Source organism: Vigna radiata, chromosome 10 (assembly GCF_000741045.1).
Source record: "Vigna radiata var. radiata cultivar VC1973A chromosome 10, Vradiata_ver6, whole genome shotgun sequence".
NCBI lineage: Eukaryota > Viridiplantae > Streptophyta > Magnoliopsida > Fabales > Fabaceae > Vigna > Vigna radiata.
This window is the reverse complement of record NC_028360.1, coordinates 16,300,599-16,322,314: the sequence shown is the minus strand read 5'-3', so window position 1 is coordinate 16,322,314 and position 21,716 is coordinate 16,300,599. Positions and strand designations below refer to the sequence as shown.

At 31.4% G+C, this 21,716-nt stretch overlaps 3 protein-coding genes across 10 annotated transcripts; 2 read left to right on the top strand and 1 right to left on the bottom strand.

Moving 5' to 3' along the window:
* The first annotated feature begins 417 nt into the window (after nt 1-417).
* LOC106776289 (LEC14B homolog) lies at nt 418-6,887 on the top strand. 5 transcript variants are annotated; one of them, XM_014663695.2, is made up of 10 exons: nt 418-600; nt 1,076-1,471; nt 1,626-1,745; nt 2,115-2,192; nt 2,767-2,940; nt 3,286-3,363; nt 4,812-4,987; nt 5,455-5,610; nt 6,326-6,386; nt 6,469-6,887. In XM_014663695.2, exons 2-10 carry the CDS (start codon nt 1,091-1,093, stop codon nt 6,670-6,672), a joined length of 1,428 nt encoding a protein of 475 aa, XP_014519181.1. In that variant the 5' UTR covers nt 418-600; nt 1,076-1,090; the 3' UTR covers nt 6,673-6,887. The 5 variants fall into 5 exon arrangements, with proteins under 5 accessions (XP_014519181.1, XP_014519180.1, XP_022642537.1 ...); XM_014663694.2 differs by having other exon boundaries at nt 418-629; XM_022786816.1 differs by lacking the exon at nt 418-600 and adding an exon at nt 697-729.
* Nucleotides 6,888-11,352: 4,465 nt separating this feature from the next.
* LOC106775264 lies at nt 11,353-18,840 on the top strand. Of its 4 annotated transcripts, none has more exons than XM_014662364.2 (13): nt 11,353-11,394; nt 11,987-12,179; nt 12,581-12,760; nt 12,854-12,964; nt 13,132-13,464; nt 13,588-13,773; nt 13,877-14,152; nt 14,250-14,372; nt 14,882-15,079; nt 15,232-15,485; nt 15,675-15,876; nt 16,628-16,933; nt 17,423-18,840. In XM_014662364.2, exons 2-13 carry the CDS (start codon nt 12,018-12,020, stop codon nt 17,714-17,716), a joined length of 2,625 nt encoding a protein of 874 aa, XP_014517850.1. In that variant the 5' UTR covers nt 11,353-11,394; nt 11,987-12,017; the 3' UTR covers nt 17,717-18,840. The 4 variants fall into 4 exon arrangements, with proteins under 4 accessions (XP_014517850.1, XP_014517848.1, XP_022642710.1 ...); XM_014662362.2 differs by lacking the exon at nt 11,353-11,394 and adding an exon at nt 11,697-11,891; XM_022786989.1 differs by lacking the exon at nt 11,353-11,394 and having other exon boundaries at nt 11,697-12,179; nt 15,738-15,876.
* Nucleotides 18,841-18,974: 134 nt separating this feature from the next.
* LOC106775067 (histidine-containing phosphotransfer protein 1) lies at nt 18,975-20,977 on the bottom strand. The gene is made up of 7 exons (XM_014662104.2): nt 20,776-20,977; nt 20,508-20,594; nt 20,247-20,377; nt 19,877-19,945; nt 19,547-19,618; nt 19,315-19,387; nt 18,975-19,215 (listed from the first exon to the last, which is right to left on the bottom strand). Exons 2-7 carry the CDS (start codon nt 20,565-20,567, stop codon nt 19,153-19,155), a joined length of 468 nt encoding a protein of 155 aa, XP_014517590.1. The 5' UTR covers nt 20,568-20,594; nt 20,776-20,977; the 3' UTR covers nt 18,975-19,152.
* Nucleotides 20,978-21,716: the final 739 nt, after the last annotated feature.

Here is a 21,716-nt window from a genome sequence, read left to right as displayed (position 1 = left end):
GTTAACGGAAGGTGTTATGAACAACATATCACTTAATGAACAACTTGTGATTTGTTAACGAATAAAACTGATTTGATACATTTTTTATATCATAAAGACTAAAGGTCGACATTTTTAAAAATGGAAACTAAACTGAACATCACTTAACTTAGGGACAAAGAGTGTCTAAACCAAATAATTACTACAATTATGTCCATTTCCGGAAAAAAAGAACCGTTTTTTAGAAACCATAAATGGTATTTAATGAAATATGTTAGATAATTAATATAAATATTAAATGTCCTGTTAAAGGATATTATTATTATTATTATTATTATTATAATAAAGTGATTTTTAATTTGAATTTTTAGTATGAAAATAATTATTGTTTTGAATGTTAATTTAAGTTAGAGCTTGAGTGAGTAGCTGGTAGTCTGTATTACGTGTTCAGATAGCAATTTGTGAAGAAACGAAGCAAAGGCAAGGAAATGAAGGGCCTTTGACATTTCTAATTTTCCAATATTTAATATTCATTCTTCCCAAATTGCATCACTCACACACTGCAACACCAAAATCCAACTCATTCAATTCAAGACTTTCACTTCTTGTTCCAAATCAGAGGTCACCTTCAATCTCCAATGATCCCTCTGGTGACTTTTTTTTTTATTTTTTTATATATATATATTTCAATTTTCACTTCAGCTGTTTGATCTTTCGTTCTTCAATGATGCTCAATTGTGTTTCGTATTGGTATTCAGATATTCGTTTTCCTTTTAATTGTCGTAATTAGACTAAAGTTCCTTTTTTTTTTTCAATTGGTTTGCTCTTTCATTTTACACCTACTTTTTGCTGCATCCACCAAAGAGAACCGCAAATGAAAACCTTTTGGCTGTGAGCAACCACTGTTTTTAGTTTATTTCATATGATTTGCTTCTTCACTGTGTGAGACTGAAAGGGTTTCTCTTTGGCACTGAATGTTAGCGTTGAATGTTGAAATACTTCAAAATTACAAGATTTTCCGTATATTGTTGAATATTGGTGGCTTAAAATTTTTCTGGCTCAGGGTTTCTTATTGGACTTGATGCTTTGTTTTCAGGATATTGGGAGAATTATGAGTCGGTCGAACAAAAATAAGAGTACTTGTAATGACGGTGGTGCCAGTAATGAATCTTCCGCGGGTGGAATAGCTGGAGAAAGGGATAGTCATCTTGATCATGAAATTGCACAGCTCACAAAACTTAGGTCAAGTCCCCATGAGCTTTTGGGCCGTGTTGTTCCTGGTAGGATGAGGTTACCTGCATCTACTGTGAGAATGTTAGTTGGTAGAGAAGGTAATTTTTCAGGAAGAGGGAGATTTTCATCAGCTGATGGATGTCATGTGTTAAGCCGGTATTTGCCTACCAAAGGTCCTTGGATTGTGGATAGGATGAAAAGCCGTGCCTATGTTTCACAGTTTTCTGATGATGGTTCTCTTTTTATTGCTGGATTCCAGGTTATTATTATCATTATCATTGTAATTCATGTACTTGTATGTTTAAATTATGTTTGAAGCTGAAGATGGTTCTGTTAAACTGAAGAGTTTTGTACCAGTACAAAAGGGTCACTAGATCTTCATTTGTAGTTGTTCGTGCTTTGTTATAATACAGGGAAGCCACATCCGGGTCTATGATGTTGATAGGGGCTGGAAAGTTAAAAAGGACATCTCTGCTAGAAACTTACGTTGGACAATTACTGATACATCTCTGTCACCAGATAAACTCTATCTTGTAAGTTGAGTTGATCGCTAATGAAGGTGGTGTTCGTGGATATTACTAGGATTAAGGATTTACAAATAAATACTACCTATTCTGTGAGGCCAAATTCTTTACTGGTCTTTTGGTACTCTCACTCTACCGTGCCTCCAAATTACACCGAATCTGATATATTAAAAATACTTATAATATATTTTGAATTACCAAATCAATGTAACTTAAGGCACAATATGAAAAAACCAGCATAGAATCAAAATTCTAATTTAATTTTGACCATGGCTCGTGAATGTGAGCACCTTTATTACAAGTCTGAGCGGTTAACCCCTTTGTTTCTTTTAATTTCTTGCAGCTCACATTTGGCAATTTGTTAATTAATTATTGCAGGTTTATGCCAGTATGTCACCGATTATCCATATTGTTACTGTTGGATCTGCAACAACAGAGTCAATAGCAAACATTACAGTAAGTACTGAAACTTGTTCACTCTCATTCTTTATAGCCAGTCAAATATATTTTCATAGCTTTTTAATGTTGTAGAGTGGTAAGCAAATGACGTTTACAGTTATTTTCCTAGTTGTGTAAAAATTATATTACTTTCAATAACTGTATTCTGCGTTATTCTTGTAAGATCAACCACCGGCTAATGCAAAAGTTGTCTCCTTGTTCTAAGCAATTTAAATCTGTAAAATAAAGAAAGGCTTCTTGTTCTTCTATAAAATGCAAAAATTTGTAACGTTCTTTGCTAAAGATGCAACCATCCTTTTTATTTATTGTTGATATTAAGTAGCATACACAGATTTGTTCTTATGCATTAAACTTCCAACCTAAAATATTTTATGATATCTATAACGATAATATAGAAAATACCCTATCTTATTATACCCTTTGACCTATCATTTTCTATCCAACTTTTATCCTCTATCTTCTTTCGATTAAAAATGCAGACAATGAGTGCCTTTTTTCCACCAGTAATATATGTATGCCCACACATTAAGTAATAGTTTGCTTTACATTTGGGAACCTTTCTACTATGCAGGAAATTCACCATGGATTAAATTTCTCTTCTGATCACGATGATGATGAATTTGGAATTTTCTCTATCAAGTTTTCAACGGATGGGCAAGAGCTTGTGGCTGGAACTAGTGACAGCTCAATATGTGTATATGATCTTGGAGCAGATAAGCTTAGCCTTAGAATTCCTGCCCACCAGGTATTATATACTATTTGGTATAACTAGTTGCTAATTTTGAATAATTAACAATAAAATTGAAATATGCGAGGATAGTGATTAAAAGTTGGCTGACTGCTTACAATCTGAATAATGACTGACACTAAATTTAGATATTTTCCCCTGAACCATTCAAAACTAGTCATGGTCCATTTTGGAATAGAGTTGGGAATTTTGGGAAGGCAACCAAATTTTGAGCCCGAGAATACTCTGCCTTTTCCTTTATCTTTGTAGAATTTACAATCATTGTAGTACATTTAATCAAGTTGGACCTTTATCTGTGAGCATGGAAGTGGATCATATCTGATGTGCCTTTTCTTGTTGCAGTCTGATGTTAACACCGTCTGCTTCGCTGATGAATCTGGACATCTAATATATTCTGGAAGTGATGATAGTTTCTGTAAGGTAATATTCATATTATTTGGTTAAAATGAATTTGACAATTTCTGCTGATTTCTTTGTTGGCAGTGATATTTTTGTTTACAGCATGCTTTTATTCCATTATTGGTGAGTTAAGTTTATAGTACCGATCACACCCTTAGAGCCACTATTAGGACTGGTTTGGAAAAGTTTCTCCATAAGGACCTTTAGGAGAGAGAAAAATATGAAGTAAAAAAAGGTTTTTGGAGAAGCTATGAGAGCGTTTACAAATTAGCTTGTGCATAAATTACTTTTAACTTGTGGAGAAGTCAATTTCATTTTTTTCTTCGTGTTTTTTCTCTCCTAAAAGTCTTTATGGAGACATTTGTCAAAACATACCCTTAAACTGTTATGGTGAAAGGGTAGTTGATTTAATTTGATTTCAGCCGATGATGGCCATGCAATTAATTTGAATGTATTTTAAAGCTAAGGATATAGGTTTTTGTTGTTTCATCTTTACTAAAACCAAGTGTGTTTTTCATAATCATGAAGAACTAGGATACTTGAATTTCATTTTTCTGTTTCTTCTGCTAGACCTATTTTAACTAACTTGAAGACTGGAATGTATGTGTTTACTTGGAATTTAATATTTTAATATCTATTTATTTATGTTTAAATGTTTCCGATAGCAATTTAATATGGGGAAGGGCCTTTTACTGTAAAATAAATTAACTTTCCTGAAGGTGTAAAACAAACCAGCATTTAGGTGTTCTCCAAGATTAAGGGGTTTCTTGAGATTTTTTTCTTTGATATATAGTGGTGCAATTGGTGATTTCCAAGGTTTTGCATTTTATTTTTCTTTGAAATTAATCAAAATCTGCAAGTCGAACTTCCTCAGAGTGCTTTACAACTTTTTTAAGCCTTTGTGCTTGTAAGTGTATTCTTCAAATGCTTGGTAGTTTTTATATGGATGATTTTGGGAAAAAGAATGATAGGCTTTGTATTGCTTGCCTTTATTGTTTTTGAGGTAAGTTGATATGTGACTATTAGTATATTTATTTCAGTGGTATTATTTAATTGCATAAAAAGGAACATGTTTACTAACATTTAATGTGGTAACTGGTTAGATCTAGATTAATGGATTAGCTACGTTTTCAAGAAAAAACTTGGCAATATAAAGAGCCCCAATAGTTGGGCAATATTTATGCTAGTGACTTGTTGGTTGTTGTTTAAGCCAAGCTTTTCAAGTATTGGATATCTTCGGTTTATGTTGCATACTAAGGAACGAGTTTTCTATAAATATCACATTATATAATATAAGTATATATTTATGAATGTAGTTGCATCTCAAGATGCAAGCCCAAAGACTGCTATTTGAAGCTTGGACCTGGTTAATAACTAATGAGCTGAAGATTTAATGTTAACTCTCAAGTTGTTGCTCATTGACACTATTAATAATTTTCAATATTCATGGCTGTTGTGACATTGTGCAGGTTTGGGACAGACGTTGCTTTGTCACCAAAGGACAACCGGCTGGTATCTTAATGGGACATTTAGAAGGCATTACATTCATTAATAGCCGTGGAGATGGTCGATATTTAATTTCAAATGGAAAAGATCAAACTACCAAATTATGGGATATAAGGAAGATGTCTTCTAATGCTATAAAGTAAAACTTTTTTATCTCTCACTTTGTTACGTGTTTTAAGATTTATGCCAATGAATTTCATAGCTTCTCTCTGTAACCTGAATTTGCTTTGCTGTAGAAGGAAGAAAGAATAAAGAGACAAATAAACTGACAGTAATTTAAAAAATAAGATCTAAAAAGTGAAAAAGCTAATATTGATTTGAAATGTTAGATCTACAAAAATATGAAGTATTAATTGAGTTTGGAAGTTACCTTGCGTCTGTTGATTCTATTGCTATCCCCTTGTAAATGTTATTCTGGTTCTGAACTGATGTGAACAATTGGACTGAGAATTCTGTAGTTTACTGATGCTGCATGAGTGGAACTTACTCTTTCAATTGATATATTGGATGGTTATTGATTTGGCGTGATATTTTATGCTAAGGCAACACTTTGGTTCTGTGATGTGTATTTAAGTTAAGAAGGATGTTTATTTCTTAAACCAACAGTCTGGGTCTTGGAGATGATGAGTGGGACTATCGGTGGATGGACTATCCTGAATACGCAAGAAATCTAAAGCATCCTCATGATCAGTCATTGGCAACATATAAAGGTCACTCGGTGTTGCGTACTTTAGTACGCTGTTATTTCTCACCTTCATACAGGTATCATTTACTTCTGGAACTTTCTTACTTTGGTCTAACGTTGCTCTTTAACATGATCTAAGATTGTAACTTATCCGACATATCTAGGTGTTGAAATGAAATTGCTATATATTTTGTCTTTGTTACTTTCATATCAAAATAGCTATATATTTTAGAGTAATGATCCAAATCAATGGCTGTTAGTTTAGTAACTGGAATGTGTTTCACTGAGTGGCTAGGATGTGGCTGTGCTTCATTGGCATCCATGATTTTTTTAAATTTGCAACATTTTGAACATCTTGTTTCATTAGATTATAAAACCCAGGTTTGAATTAATAGAACAAGTTTCCTCTGGTGTTGGGACTAAATGTTGCTGAGAGAATACATTTTTCATGAAATAATCAAATTGGTTTTTCATGATTGTGGTCATTCTTGAAAACTTTTGTCTAAAACCCCTTTATGTTTATGGAAATATGGATAAAAGATAATACCCGTTTGACGTGTTGTGGAATGGTGGAGTTGATAAAACCCTTTTCCAGTTTAGGTTACACTTTTGTAAGTTTAAATCAATTCACGTTTACTTCTAATTGTTAGTGGATTGAAATAGATAATTGACATCTGTTGTTTAACATATTTCAATATTGATTCTTTTGTGATGATGTTCCGTGTTCTCACTGATCCTTTCTTTGTTTTTTTTTTTAAGAATGTGAATGACACAATTTATTTCTTGTTGCAGCACTGGTCAAAAGTACATTTATACCGGGTCTAGTGATTCCTCTGTATATATATATGATCTGGTAAAAGAAACTTCTCAGATATTTTATGAATAGTTAACTGCACTGGTATGAAGATTTGACTCAATGAATTTATATTTTGCAGGTAAGTGGTGCACAAGTTGCAAAACTTGATCATCATGAAGCACCTGTACGAGATTGTAGTTGGCACCCATTTTATCCAATGATGATCTCTTCAGCTTGGGATGGTGACATTGTGAGGTGGGAATTTCCTGGGAGTGATGAAGCCACTGCTCCTCCAAATAAAAGAGCAGGTCGAGTTCGTCGGAGAAATTTGCTTTATCTATAGCTTATGCTCTTTGTATATTTTATTAACCATATGGAAGTTATGTGTCTCTTCTTGCTCTCTTCTCTTACAGTTATAGAAAGGGTCCCAAAAATTTGTTATCATTATTTATACCTGTTCTTCCGTTTTGCAAGTCTATCAGGGATGAACATGAAGCCTTAGTTATTGTACAATGCTGTTCCCTTCTGTATTTATAGAGTCCAAATTGTTACTGGGTTGTTATATCTTTTTAACTTTTAAAATTTTGAAGGGTGAAAACGAGAGATTTAGTTGAAAACAAATAGTAAAAGGATAATGAGAAAGATGACTAACAATTAAGAGAAATAATCTAAATATTATTTTCTTTCTATTTTACGCTAAATATACAATTGTTCAGACATGTTTTATCCTTCACTGTTTATAGTTAAGTTTTAAATTTAAGTTGTAACTAAACATCGCAATTAAATGCTACCTTTTAAGATTAATAAAATAAAGACAATAGGTTGTGTAAAAGAATAAAGAAAATATAGCGTGTAAAAAAAAATACTAAATGAAATACTAAAAATATTAAGACGGGATTTTAAAAATTGAGATCAACTTCCTCTCATCAGTTATAAAAAAACATTAAATGAAACTAGTTCTAGCTAGTATAATTAAGGTGTTTAGAATCAAACTCTTAAAAGAACAATTGAAATTTGATCATAAAAAATCGATAATATTGAAAATATTTACAAGATATATGTTTGGAAGAGAAAAATTTTAATACCTAATTTGTTTGATGTTCGATCTTTTTTCAATTTTGTCTATTCTTCTTTTAATTTGATTGACCTCGTTTCTGAAACCTATGAAACAGTTGTAATAAATAAGTTCTCATTCACTATATATTATATTTATTTATTAACTTGCAAAGTCTATTTTAACCAAATTTTAAATACTCAATAACATATCTTTCCGTTTCAACCAAATTTTAACATCTGTAATATATTATCACATTCTCAATTTATACCCACAATTCCAAATCAATTGAAAATGAAGTAAATCAATTAACTCCCCTTCGAATGAATGCCTTTTAAATCTCCCAAAGAAAAAAACAAATAACTTGAAATGTTTCAAATATATAGTAGACGTGATGGAAGAAAATTGTTTTTCTTATTGGTAATTAATGTTTTTATGAGTTGATTTTATTTTTGTTCTAGAATATATATAATGGGTCTGACTTTGAGCTGAGATTCGAAGGAAGCAAATCCAGACAAGAATGAGATGAATTGATCTTTGAGTATGGAAAGTAATTGATAAGTATGCATTAGCCTTAATAAGAATTATCTTATTAAAAAAGTTTAAGAATGATGAATAAGTTGAAGATTATTACTTTTTTTTTACGTCAACTTTGAAGAGTGGCTTAGGAAAAAACGAATCTTGATAATAATTAAGATGATTATGTATGAAGGGTGGAGTTTTATTTGCATTCCAAAAACAACATCAAAGTGCATCCTCCATCTATACATTTCCCAATTTTTCATTCTAGTAATCATTTTCTATTATAATATTCACGCAAACCAAACCTAGGTCAAACTCTACATTGCATCCAAATATGTCTTATAATTATGCTTCATTCATTCAGATTTCTTAATAATATTGAAATATATATGGACAGATCCTCAAAATTATGTGTATATTTTAGAATTTTAAATGTAAGTAAAAGTTTTATATTAAGTAGAAATTACAGAGTAAAATAAGTGAAAATGGTGGAAATCCAAGTGTGAATCTAAATTTCACATTGAATAGAAATGAGAAAATAAAGCATTATCTAAAATGAAATACTACTAATTCATTGTTTTAAGATTTTGGATAAATATTGATGTCAATCCATTATATGATTAGTATAATGATATTTGAACAACATTTTTTTGACAACATTTAAACATCGTCTATGTGTCATTCTGTGATTGATCCAAAATTACTTCACAATCAATAATAATAATAAACATCAACATGGACCAATCACAGAATGACACATAAACGATGTTTAAATGTTGTCAAAAAAATGTTGTTCAAATATCATTATCCTTAGTTTTATATCTGATAGAATTTATGTCTCATTAATATTATATCTCTAGTAAATAATCTCCTTTATAAACCTAAAACATGTTAATATCTTATTTTTGGACTCAGTATATATATACCACATTAATTGTATTTAGAAAGTTAACAATCACTTTTATACACTTTACAAATGTTATTATTATAAATATTCTCATCCTTTTAGTAATTTAAACTCTTCCGATCACACTTAATTTAATTCAAACACAATCTAGCATTCAAGAAGTTTCAACTCTTTAAAGTCTCTTTCACAATTTCGAATAAAAACATATAATTAAGGAAGAAAATCACATATGTTAAAATTTAGATTAAAGGTTGATTCATTGTCATATTAGTAGTGTGCCTTTTAGAAAATCTCTGGAAAGATCCGTGGTTAATATGTATCTCCAATCTGGAGAGGTTAAATTGTGTGTAATTATGATTTTGATACATTCAACACTCCCATCATTGGATGAAGGGACCAACATGATGATATATGCTATGAAAAAAGAGAAAGGATACACAAATCAAGCCATTTTTTATATTTAGCCAGATAAAGAAACAAGTTTTAAGCTTTGCTAATCTATAGAATTTCTCTCTCGGTTAACGTAATTGTTAGATAATCTTGTTTTTAAGTGTGTAATATCTTAATTTTGAACATATGAAAGAACATTAATTGAGAGAAAAAAAAAGTTCATTATTTTAATGGATCACATGAAGAAAAAAAGGTTGTCGTCCCTATCCATTTCCACAACACATATTTTTGAGCACTACTCCAACACCTTTACAAAATATCTTGTGTCATTTGTTTGAAAGTAGCAGACTTTATTCTTAGTAATAGGTTTCTCATGTATTATAATAAATTATGTGCAACAATTAACATTAATTTTAGATGGTGTTGGCTAAATAGCTTTTTTTTTTTATTTCTATCTAATTTTTTTTAAAGAACATTGATTATGAACATTTTATTTATAAATATGTTTAGATGATTAGGAAAACATTGAAAGAGGTATCTATAATTTTAATATATTTTAAAAAGGATAATTAATTTGTAAAGTGAAAAAAATGGATGAAAATAAAGAAGAAGAAAAGATGATGTTATATTTACTTTCACGTGTGTACAAAGTTTATGATAGGTTAGCGAAGGACGAAGCCCCAAATTAAAGAGAGCCATTTGTCGCAAAAAGCATAACATCTTTTGCTCCATAAATAGTTTTCAACATCTTCATTTTTTTTTTGTTTACATTTTCTATTTCTAAATCAATTTAACCGTCTTTTAAACTAGAATAATTTTTTATAATATAAAATAAATAAAAAATTATATATAATAAAATTGTAAAACTTATTTACATTTTATTTTTATAATTATATTTCTTATTTTTATGTTATCTTAGAAAAAAAAAAGAAGTAAACACACATCTTCAAAATGCATACATGTTTTTCACTTATTTATATAAAGCAATTTTATCTTATTTTTATTTTGTGTGAGATTTATGGGACACCTTATATTACGAATTGAATATCTCAAATCTTCGTCTAAATATATGTGAATAGTTTAACAGACTGACTATATATTTTTGTTTATAATATACTGTTTTTATTCTAATTTAATTTTTTTTAATAACACGTGTTATTATTTTATTGGTAAAATATCGTGATATAGAGATAAAGTAAATGTGGGCATCTACTTTTTGTAGGTTAGCCACTTTTGAAATAGTGAATTTCTTTTACAAGTGTAACAATAAACCACTTCAATTCAACTAAAAATATATCTTTCTTAAGTAAATAATTATTTATTTTGAACAAATTATTTACTAAAACACAAAAGAATACATACTTTTATTACAACAAATAAATTAGACAAACACAAAAAAAAACTTGAATATGTTTTATCCCATTATTTTTTTCAAATAATCTGAACTTTAAAAAGTAAAGATTTATTTGTTAAAGTAATCTTAAACATTTATTTGACTCCATAGGAAGAATTTAGGTAAAGCAGAGAAAACATCTTTTGGAGAAATTTCTAAATATAGTGGCGAGAATATGCTAAGTAGTGGCTATGAAAATACTTAACTTTTTGACCAAATTATAAATACACTTTTCTTTTTCTTTTTCTTTTCTCACTTGAAAAATTATACACATTTCCTCTTTCGGAAAAGGCATCCATCTTAATACACACTATTTTATTTTTAAAATAATATTTATAGCATAGAATTTCATAGTCGCTCAATAGGAATATAGTTATTGCCCTATATGATGAATCATGTAACATAAGTTGAAATTTTATAAATTTTTTTAATTAAATAAGTTTTATAACACGTATGAAAAAAAATAATATATTCTTTTAAGTTCTAAACTTTTTTAGAATTATACTATTTGTATTACTACAATTTGACTTTCTGTGTGAGGCATATATTCGTGAAGGTGATTAAACGCAGATGCAGTGGAAAATTTCATTCATATAACAACAATATCAACACCATTTACTTGAATATGAAATAAAACATGCATATTAAGTTAACATATTCACATTCTCTCAATTATTCTTCAACACTCACCAAATTGTTCTTCAACAATTACCAACACCATTCTCTCATCTCTCATACCACAAAACAAGCTCTCTGTATCAACCTTTACAGCACCATAGTTCTATCTGTTCATGTGTTGGTAACTGTTATCTGCCTTCACTTCTCATCGTCCTCTTTTCTTTTCTTTTCTTTTATCATTACACTTTTCATTTCTCACTGTTTATTTTGTTTGTCTTTTCTGTTTTACCATAAGTCAAAATCATCCTCTAGCTTAACTCAACAAGATTAATGAAAAGGTAAAAATCAACCCTAAAAAAAAAAATGTATTTTTAAATCATTTTCTTTGTTGTCTTTTGGTGTAGACCAAACAGAAACAAGTACACTTGTAACTATGCTATTCATGAAAGAAATGGAATAACAGATCTTTAAAGGTAACCACAAGTAAGATCATGAGTCACCCCAATCCTACTATACTCTTTTAGCATTTAGTTACTTTTCAAAATTAAGCTTCTTCTTTATCCTTCTCTTCTCCGTTGATTGCCAGAATAGATTAATATTGCATGTATGCTATTTCATGCATTACAAAGCCAATGAACACCTAAGTTAAGTTGTTTTTCAATTCTACATTTCTAACAGGTGTGTCTGACCTTTTCTTCAACCCCCTTATAATTTATTTACGTTCCTTTCACTTCCTCCTTTTGACTCTTTGACATTCCAACTGCATATGACAGAATTCAAGGTTACTCCAAAAGTACAGAGAGAATGTCTCCAATGAAGTTTTGCCTAGCTATGGTATTGATTATGTTTGCAACTACTACGGGAGGCCAACATCATCGAATTCTTTTGGATACAGATGTTGATACTGATGATGTATTTGCTCTGCTCTACCTTTTGAAGCTCAATAAATCAGAGTTTCAATTGGAGGTTAGTACACCAAAGCAAATTCAGCAACATATGGTGGATTTCCTTTATTTGTTTTCTCATTTTTGTTTTACTGTCATTGCTTTGATTGATTAAGTAGGATAATCTACTCCTCGGTTGAAATCACTTTTACTTTTTAGCAAATCTGTTTGATGTTCCTATTAACGTGATAAAGGATCAGTCATGGTAAAAAGTGTGTACTTTTTTTTTTTCTTTTTACTGGATAAGCCATAAGCAGTATTTCATGTGTTGTAAAACTGGCTGAATTTGATCTAATGAAGATAACATTGCATGTATGGCATGATGGAAAGGATGATTATGTCATGCACCATTCTGAGAATTATGTTACCATTTTGGATATGGAATTTTGTGATGTTTTAAGTTGCATATACATGTAACTATAGGGAGTGACAATTAGTGCAAATGCTTGGACTAACGTGGGACATGCTGTGAATCAAGTTTATGACATACTTTACATGATGGGACGAGATGACATAGCTGTTGGAATGGGAGGTGAAGGTGGAATACTCCCAAACGGTACCATACTCCCAAATGTAGGTGGATATCTTTCAATTATAGAACAGGTATATGTCTGACCTTTTCTTTTTCTTTTCCAAACACATCATATTCATGTTCATGATTGAAATGTTGGATCAAATGAAATTTCATTGAATTAGGGAATGACAACAACAGGAGGTTGCAGATACAGGCAAGCCATTCCTAAGGGCCGAAGAGGGCTCTTAGATATTGATACTAATTATGGCATACGAAAAGCTTTCCTTCCACAGGTATATAATAAACACTGTTAAATTCAACATGCTCCTTTGCTAATTAATGATGTTCCTTTAGCAACTTACCTTTGACTTGAAAGTGCTTAGGATAATTACATTTGTTGGAATATTTTGTAATCTGTATACTAATACTGATTTTCTTGTTGATTCCATAATGGAATTAGGGGAGAAGAAAATACACTCCCTTACAACAAGCAACTGCTCAGCAAGTGCTGATTGAGAAAATATCTGCAGGTCCAATAAGTTTGATTGTGATAGGGGTGCAAACAAACATTGCTATTTTTCTTATGAATAATCCACACTTGAAGAAAAATGTGGAACATATTTACATCATGGGTGGTGGTGTAAGGTCAAGAAACCCAACTTGTTGCCCCCAAAATGCTTCCTCTTCCTGTGTTCCTAAGCAATGTGGTGACCGAGGCAACTTATTCACAAATTATAAAGCTAACCCTTATGCAGAGTTCAATATATTTGGTGACCCTTTTGCAGCATATCAGGTTTGTCTCAAACTGTATGCACAAACATTAATTATTTAGATAAATTTTCAATTTTGATGGAAGAATAACACTTGTAGCAGAACTGTAAGTGAAGTTTTGTCCTCATTGGGAATGTTGTTTTAGGTTATTCATTCTGGTATACCTATTACACTTGTCCCTCTTGATGCAACAAACACAATTCCCATCACTGAAGAATTCTTTAATGAATTTGAGAAAAGTCAAGACACATACGAGGCACAATACTGTTTCAAGTCCTTGAAAATGGCTAAAATGGCTCGTGATACTTGGCTTGACAACCAATTTTACACGGTAACATCTCAATAATATGTGCCTATGAGTTTTGATATGAAACATACATTTTGTTTGGTAAGGTAAAAAGGAGTTTATACTGATGATGACTCATTGTTAACAGAGTTATTTTATGTGGGATTCTTTCACATCTGGTGTAGCAATCTCAAGCATGAGAAACTCGAATAAAAAAAACGAATTTGCTGAGATGGAGTACAGAAACATAACTGTAATCACTTCTAATAAACCATTTGGAATATGTGATGGCTCTAATCCATTCTTTGATGGCCTCAAAGTACCTAAATTCAATCTAAAGAAAGGTGGAGTGCATAGTGGTCATGTTCAACAAGGGCTTAAAGATCAATTTTGCCTTGTCAAGAATGGGAAAGGTAGATGTCAGGTACTTCCTTTTATCTTTGGTTTCAACTTTCAGATTATACAAATACTTAATCAAAATGGTTTTGTTTTGTTTATTGATTACAAAATGTGTTATGTAGGATGGTTATACATCTGAGGTGGATGGTCCTAACTCAGTCAAAGTACTTATTGCCACTAAAGCAAAGCCTAACCAAGATGTTAGGAGTCCACTTGACAAACAATATTTCAAAAGTTTCTTAAATGTAAGTTTGCTTTTCTTTTACTTTAACCTATTTAATTTTACTTTAATCTTGATATTTATTAATAATATTTTTATTCAATTATGAAATATAAAAAGTAATCAATATTATATATATAACGAACATCATAGTAATGGAAAATATTTTATCATAAAATCTATTACAAATTAGATTAATTGAATGTTGTCCCAATGATTATTATGATCCGTCACAAATATTGCTACAATGCGAGAAATTTTCCTCTATCACAATTATTACTTCGCATCACTGAGTTAACTGTATATTGACTATTACTGGATCTATAGAATTAGATTTAGCTTATATTTACTTTAAACAGTGCAATAATAATTACTAATTGAAAAGATTGTCATTTATTTTACATTTGATGAGATTATCAAACTTTTCAACCTTTCATGTTGTATTTGACAAGTCTTAAATGCTCTCATCAGTGAGGAGACAAAATCTCAAATGAATGATGATATGAATTTTGTTTTGGTTATGGTTGTTGTCAGGTTTTAAAGCAACCACAAAATTCTGGGAGGTTCAACTTCACTACACAGTTTCCTCACTACAAAGAAGTAACTTATGTGCCAAATTTTCAAAACAAAACACTGGGGAAACCTGTTGTGTTTGATATGGACATGAGCATAGGAGATTTTCTTGCTCTATTTTACCTCCTTAAAGTTGATGTTCAAGTTATAAATCTTAAGGTATTTTAACTGCTATTTCATTCATTTAAGGTGCCCACATAAATGCTTTATCTAACTGTTACTTGTTATGTGAGCCTTAAAACCAAAGATCATAGCTTTTTTAAACAAGTTAATTAAAAAGACAAAAACTGATATTGGGTTTTTTGGTTCAGGCAATAATTGTGAGTCCAACTGGGTGGACAAATGCTGCAACAATAGATGTGATTTATGACTTACTACACATGATGGGTCGTGATGATATCCCAGTTGGTCTTGGTGAAGTTTTTGCAGTGAATGAATCAGACCCACAATTTCCACTTGTTGGAGATTGCAACTATGCTAAAGCAATTCCCCATGGAAATGGTGGACTTTTGGACTCTGACACTCTTTATGGACTTGCTCGTGATTTGCCACGTAGTCCCAAAAGGTACTTTTGTTGTTATGTTCTTGATGCTTACAAGGGAGATCAAGCTATTACTGTCACTAAAATGATGAAATTTGTTCTGTAAAATTAAAAAATGTTTGAAGAATGAATTAGAAATATATGGCAAGTGGAAAATTTATTAAAAGGTTACACACTATATATACACTAACAATTTGATATGTGACTGATTAGGTATACACCTATAAATTCTATGAAGTTTGAAGCTCCTCAAGATACTGATCACCTTAATTTCAGACAACCATTGGCAATGGAAATTTGGGAGTCTGTATTCAAAACAATGGAACCTAGATCTAAGATTACAGTATTAACCAATGGACCCTTGACTACTTTGGCAAAGGTTGTATCACTGAAAAACATTAGCTCAAGAATTGAGGTAAGTTATATTTCACAATCATCTCAGAATATCAGTAATTTAGTCCTTTTAATTTAAGTTGTGCATGATTTCAGCCTTTTGATATATTGTGTTCAACTAAAGCTTTTACATTGTTAAATATTAGAAAGTTTGATTTCCTTATCATTTTTCTTCTAGCAAATTTTTTCAACTTGTGGAGGGTTGAGGTATGAAATGATTTTACTTGTTTTTAAGTAAAAAATTTAGTGAAATTTAGATCAAGTTTGATGGATTTTATGCTGGGGTCTTTTGGATAGGGAAATTTTTAATTTTTAATTTTTTAATGAAATTTATTTTTTAGGTGATAACTTTGAAGTGGAAAAATGTTTGAAACAATTTAATTTATTAAGCTTTTGTTGAAAATGATAATTTAACGATTTTAAATAGAAGAAAACCAATGAATAAACCAAATTCACCTAATTTAAAAAAAAAAATCAATAAATTTAACTTCCTTCACACGAGTCAAATTAAAGTCTCGTGGGTGTAATTAAGCTGTAATTTTATGAAAGCAACCTGGGACATTGGATAACTAAAAAATATGTTAGAGGAATCCTTGAAAATTGGAATTTTTGCTGTCATTTGGATGAAACATAGATATTAGTCTAAAGTAAATCCTAGAACTGAATATTTTAACTTCATTTGCCTCAGCATTCTGTCATGTAAAGTCAAAATTGTAGCTAAGATGATTATAATTTGCAGTAAAGACATGACAGAAGAATTTTCAATGTTTCAGGAGGTTTATGTTGTGGGAGGACACATCAACAAGAATGTCTATGACAACGGAAATGTATTTTCTGTTCCTTCCAACCACTATGCAGAATTTAATATGTTCCTAGATCCTTTAGCAGCCAAAATAGTGTTTCAATCAGAAGTTAACATCACACTCATTCCACTCAATGTCCAGCATAAAGCAAGTTCGTTTTCACACATTTTATGTTGGTTGCGTAGGATTGAACAGACACCTGAAGTTGTTTTTTCCAAGCGTGTGCTTTTAAGGCTACAACGGCTGAAGAAAAACCACCACAGATATCAGCATATGGTATAACTTCAATATCAAAAACTTTATATTTTGAGACTGAAACGAAAGGAAATTGGATCAGCTCTAGAATAATTTAAAATAATATCACCAAAAGCATATAGGTTTCAAGCTTAGTTTTTATGTCAACGTTAAAGAGCTCTCCACTGTCAACCAACCATAAATTTGATAAGTATGACTTTTAAGGAAGCCATTTTAAAAGTCTATACAATTTTCACACAATTCAATTTATGAACGAATAACCCTTTACAGTACAAACTATAGGTTGAATTTAATCTTCATGCAATCTATAGTAAAAATATTCGCACCATCCACAACAGAACATACTGATAATGACTTTTTTAAGTTGCTTTTGCAAAATTCACCACATTTGTCATGAATGTCAATGTAAATATATTGAGTTTAATATGAAACTATGGTACTGTGTTACTATTATCGTTTGGTTTTGTATACTGTTTCTGCTACTTACGTTTTGTGTTTGCAATGTCATAGGATACATTCTTAGGAGAAATTCTGGGTGCTGTTGTCCTAGCTGACAAGTATTCAAATCTAAGTGAAAAATTTGAGGTGAAGCCGGTTAAAGTCTTGGCCCAAGGAGATGTGTCCATCGATGGAAAAATGGTGGTGGATGAGGAAGATGGAAAATTAGTCAGAATTTTAAGCCATGTGAATGCCAAGGCTTATCATAAGATGTATGCAAAAAGGCTTGGTGACTGGAACCAATCGGCTAAGGTAGGAAGCTTTGAAGATCAGAGAAGGAAATGGAGTCATCCACATTCCTCATGACAAAAGCTTGAGGGAACTGCCTCATGGTTTCCCTCTAAAAGAACATGTTTTCTTATTTTGTACACTGCAGGTTTTGTTGTGGTTGATATTATTCAAGCCTTAATGTATACTTTTAAGTTTCATATATAGGAAAAGAAATAAAGTAACTTAGGATACGATAAATACTTCAAAGCAAAATATAGCAGATTCACCTATACTGATTTTGGCTATCATCTTGTAATCACCCTTTATATTCTTACATGAAAATTGTATCAACTTTAGATCAAACAGTGTACTACAATGCCTAATAACTTAAAAAATGTTACGTCTCAAACGTTCGAATAGTATAATATTCAGTTTAAAAATTCTGTCATGAGTAGCAGTTGTCTCTACCAAAACAAAAATAAAAATATATGGCGGGTATGTAGTTTATGGTTATTTATTTGGTATGTTTCATTGTATCAATGAACAGAAATCTTGACTGCATGTGCGTGAGCGTGGCATTGGTGAGTTGACAGCGCAGTGGGGATAGGATGTCTAAGGTTTGAGATAGGCATCCTAAGAATATCAACATCAAATTTCAAAAACGATTTTGTTTGGTAATAAGGCATATGGTCATGTTGAGCATTCATTTCCTTTTGTGATTTACTCCACTAACGAGTAGACAAAAAGGGACATCGCCACTACATCATGATTTGACTTCTAAGGAATCATATCTCCTCAAGATTCTCTTATCTTCCACACCAATTTTTAATACTTTTTTTTGGCCGTCCTTACCAGTTTCTTATTCCAAAATAAAGTGACTTTACAACTCCATTAGCTTATACCCCTACATTCTTTCAGCCATGGGGTGACAACTGGCTTATATCACTATATTATTCTTTCACCCTAAATACTGTCATTTATAGGATAATGCCATTTGATGCCATCACCATCCCCAGTCCACCCCATCATCTCACTTCAGGTAAATAAAGAATCATGTATCATTCCCCATGGCCAAACATTTTGTTCAGTTAAGTTTTGTGTACGTCCATTGACAGGTAAATATAGACACGCTCTATGATGTAACAAACTGATAAAGACGGACAAAAGTATACAGTGTGAAATAAGTATTTATGCAATTCAGGCATCATTCATTCTTGCAATTTATTCGAATGTTCAAAGGCATCTAGATTATAGCTGGTGTTCAAAGGATTACGTTGTGCTCTCACCACTAGTTTTCTTTCTTGTTCGTAAGAGAAATACAAGAGGTAAAGTTCATTTAATATTGCTATCATCCTTCAATAAAGCATGCAATAGATTATAAATTATGAAGAGAGTTTTGGTGAAAAAGAAGATACATTGGATGGAATCTTATATCTTCACAAAAACCATACATTCACCATGGACATAAGATAAAGGATAATCTTTAACAAAGATGAGAATCATAACACAATCATCTCTACAAACCCACCCAGTCATCCACTGAAACTCAGTTCCGTAGGAATTGACCCACCAGCTGCCACAATCTGTTGCTCAAGCTGCATCAAGAATCCATAAAAAAAAAAAAATATAAATTACAAATCCAGAATGTAAATAGAATGATATTGAGTTTTTTAAGTTTTTCATCTACTTAATACCCTGAATAGTGTTTCAAGCTTATTTTTGACAAGGCAGTACTCTTGCTTCACTTGTTGCAGACATCTGAGACACCTGCAATAATCAAAAACTTTCAATGATGAGACCATGAAATCAGCCCAACTAGCACACTTGAACATTTAAAGCACGAGTAGCTTATTCATTCAAACTTGTGCACTTATCCTTAGAGAGGCCAAAAACTATTGAACAACTTTATGAAGATTAACAACTCACGCATCAGTGTTCTGCTCCTCACAGAAGTTGCGGAAAGCAATGCAGGCATTTTTCACCCTTTGTGCACCTATGCTGTGAACCACAGACAAAAACAAATTTGCCTAAGAGAAGATGGCATAGCATAGTACTGGTTTCTCCTAATTAAGCCTAATTAGTCTTTTTATCCCGAGTGTTAAACAATAAAATTCAACCTGCATAGGAAGAGTAGTTACACAAGCATTGGAAGGACAGACCCAAACCAACATAGCTTAATGACACAAAAAAGTCCAACGTATTCAAATTGCACGCTATTTTACATTTTTTTGGCTGGCTTTAAATAGAACCCCATACCTTGAACTGCTACCCTTTAACTGGTGAACATGGGCATCAACCTTTTTGAAGTCAACGCCATTCTGATCTCTGCACAGGAAAAGCCCCAAGAACATGGAAGATCATGCACTTGACATAAAACAATACTAACAAACAACATTGCGTAAGTTTCTCACATATTCATCCAATCAATGCTTTCACAACCAAATGTGGATTTTCCACGGTAACAAAAGGTGACGGAATGAAATCCAACCCATTAAATTATAATAATAAAATAAGACGTAATTCAAAAAATCATAAACCTAAGGGAGTTCTTTTATTTAAATGCATGGTCCATTTTTAATTGCGGTTTATTAACACAAAATTGAGCGTGGAAGGAAACGGTACTGACAGGGCAAAGGTGAGATCTTTGAGAAGCCTTTCAGAATCTTCGAAGAAGAGAGAGACGACTTCGACGACAAAGTCAGGGTTGTTCTCGTCTTGGAGCTGCTGAAGTTGCAGAAACTGACCATCCAAGAACCCCTTTTCGAAAACAAAAAAAAATCAAGAATTGAAAGCAACCCAACAACAGATCTACTACTGGCAATTTAAAAAGGCTGAAAAGAACATAAAAGAAGAGAAAGAGAAAGTGTGCATGGAGTGGAGGGGTTACCTCGAGGAAAAGGGATTTGGCGTAGTCGATCCACTGTCTCTGCATCTGACCCACGTCCATGGTTTATTGGGCGTGCTCCTCTGTTGTCTGTCACACAACACAACACAAAACAAAACAGGAAGACAGTAGTGGTTGTTATGTTATATTATGTTGTGTTACAAAAGAAGCAGTGAATTTCTGAGTGAGCCAATATCTTTATTTATTTATTATCGGTGAATGAAAGAGTGTGAAAAAAATGAAATGAAGGAGATAGATAGATAGATAGTACCTTGAATGAGAATGAGAGAAGGCAAAATATTTTAAGGTTTGTGTCTTCCTATTATCTTCTCTTCTCTTCTGTTATGTAGGTTTGGCCTTTGTTTTCTTTGCTCTGCACTGCACCATTTGGGACCCCACTTTCCCTCTCTCTCTCTTATTTATACCATTTTCATTCATTTCTTCCTAACATTTCCTTCCACATTACTCATTCCCGCTTCCTCTCATCTGTAATCTAAAATCTTCTCATCTCACAGGAGTATAGTAATCTTGCCTACAAAGTTTTCAAAAAGAATTTCTTTTCAGTTTTCAATAATCTTAGACTGGGAATATTTTATTATATTTATTATGACAATTTTAAAAATGATTACCAGAACCTAACAATTTATGAAATATTTTTTAATCATGTATAGTAGCAAAATTTTGTGGTCCGCTCTTTTGTGTTGTTTTTATTACGTGTTTTCAAAATACATTAGTTTTAATGTAAAAAATTAACCTATTTTAAAATATTAAAATCAATATAATTTAAAAGTTGAAAATTATTTCTAATAAAAAAAGCATAATTATATGTTTCTCACTCTACCAACATTTTAGATGTATTAAATATATTCATGACATTCCCGTGAAACATCATTCATAAAAGACAAAATTATTATGAAGAATGTTTTCACTAATTATTGATAAATTAGTTGTTTGAAAATTGTGATTAATTAATTGGTGAGAATATTTCTATAGTTAGCTGTTGGTCCAGATTATACGTATTATTGAGTGATAGGAATTGCTTGATGACGTTAAAGTTAGATAAATGAGTTAATTTGTTGTATGTGACTCAGAATTTCCATTAATTAAAACTTAGTTAGGATTAACCCATTTAAGTGTGAATTTACATGGATTAACCAATTTAACTAATGAATTTAGCTTTTGGTTTTGAAAATAAACTCATTTAGCCATATG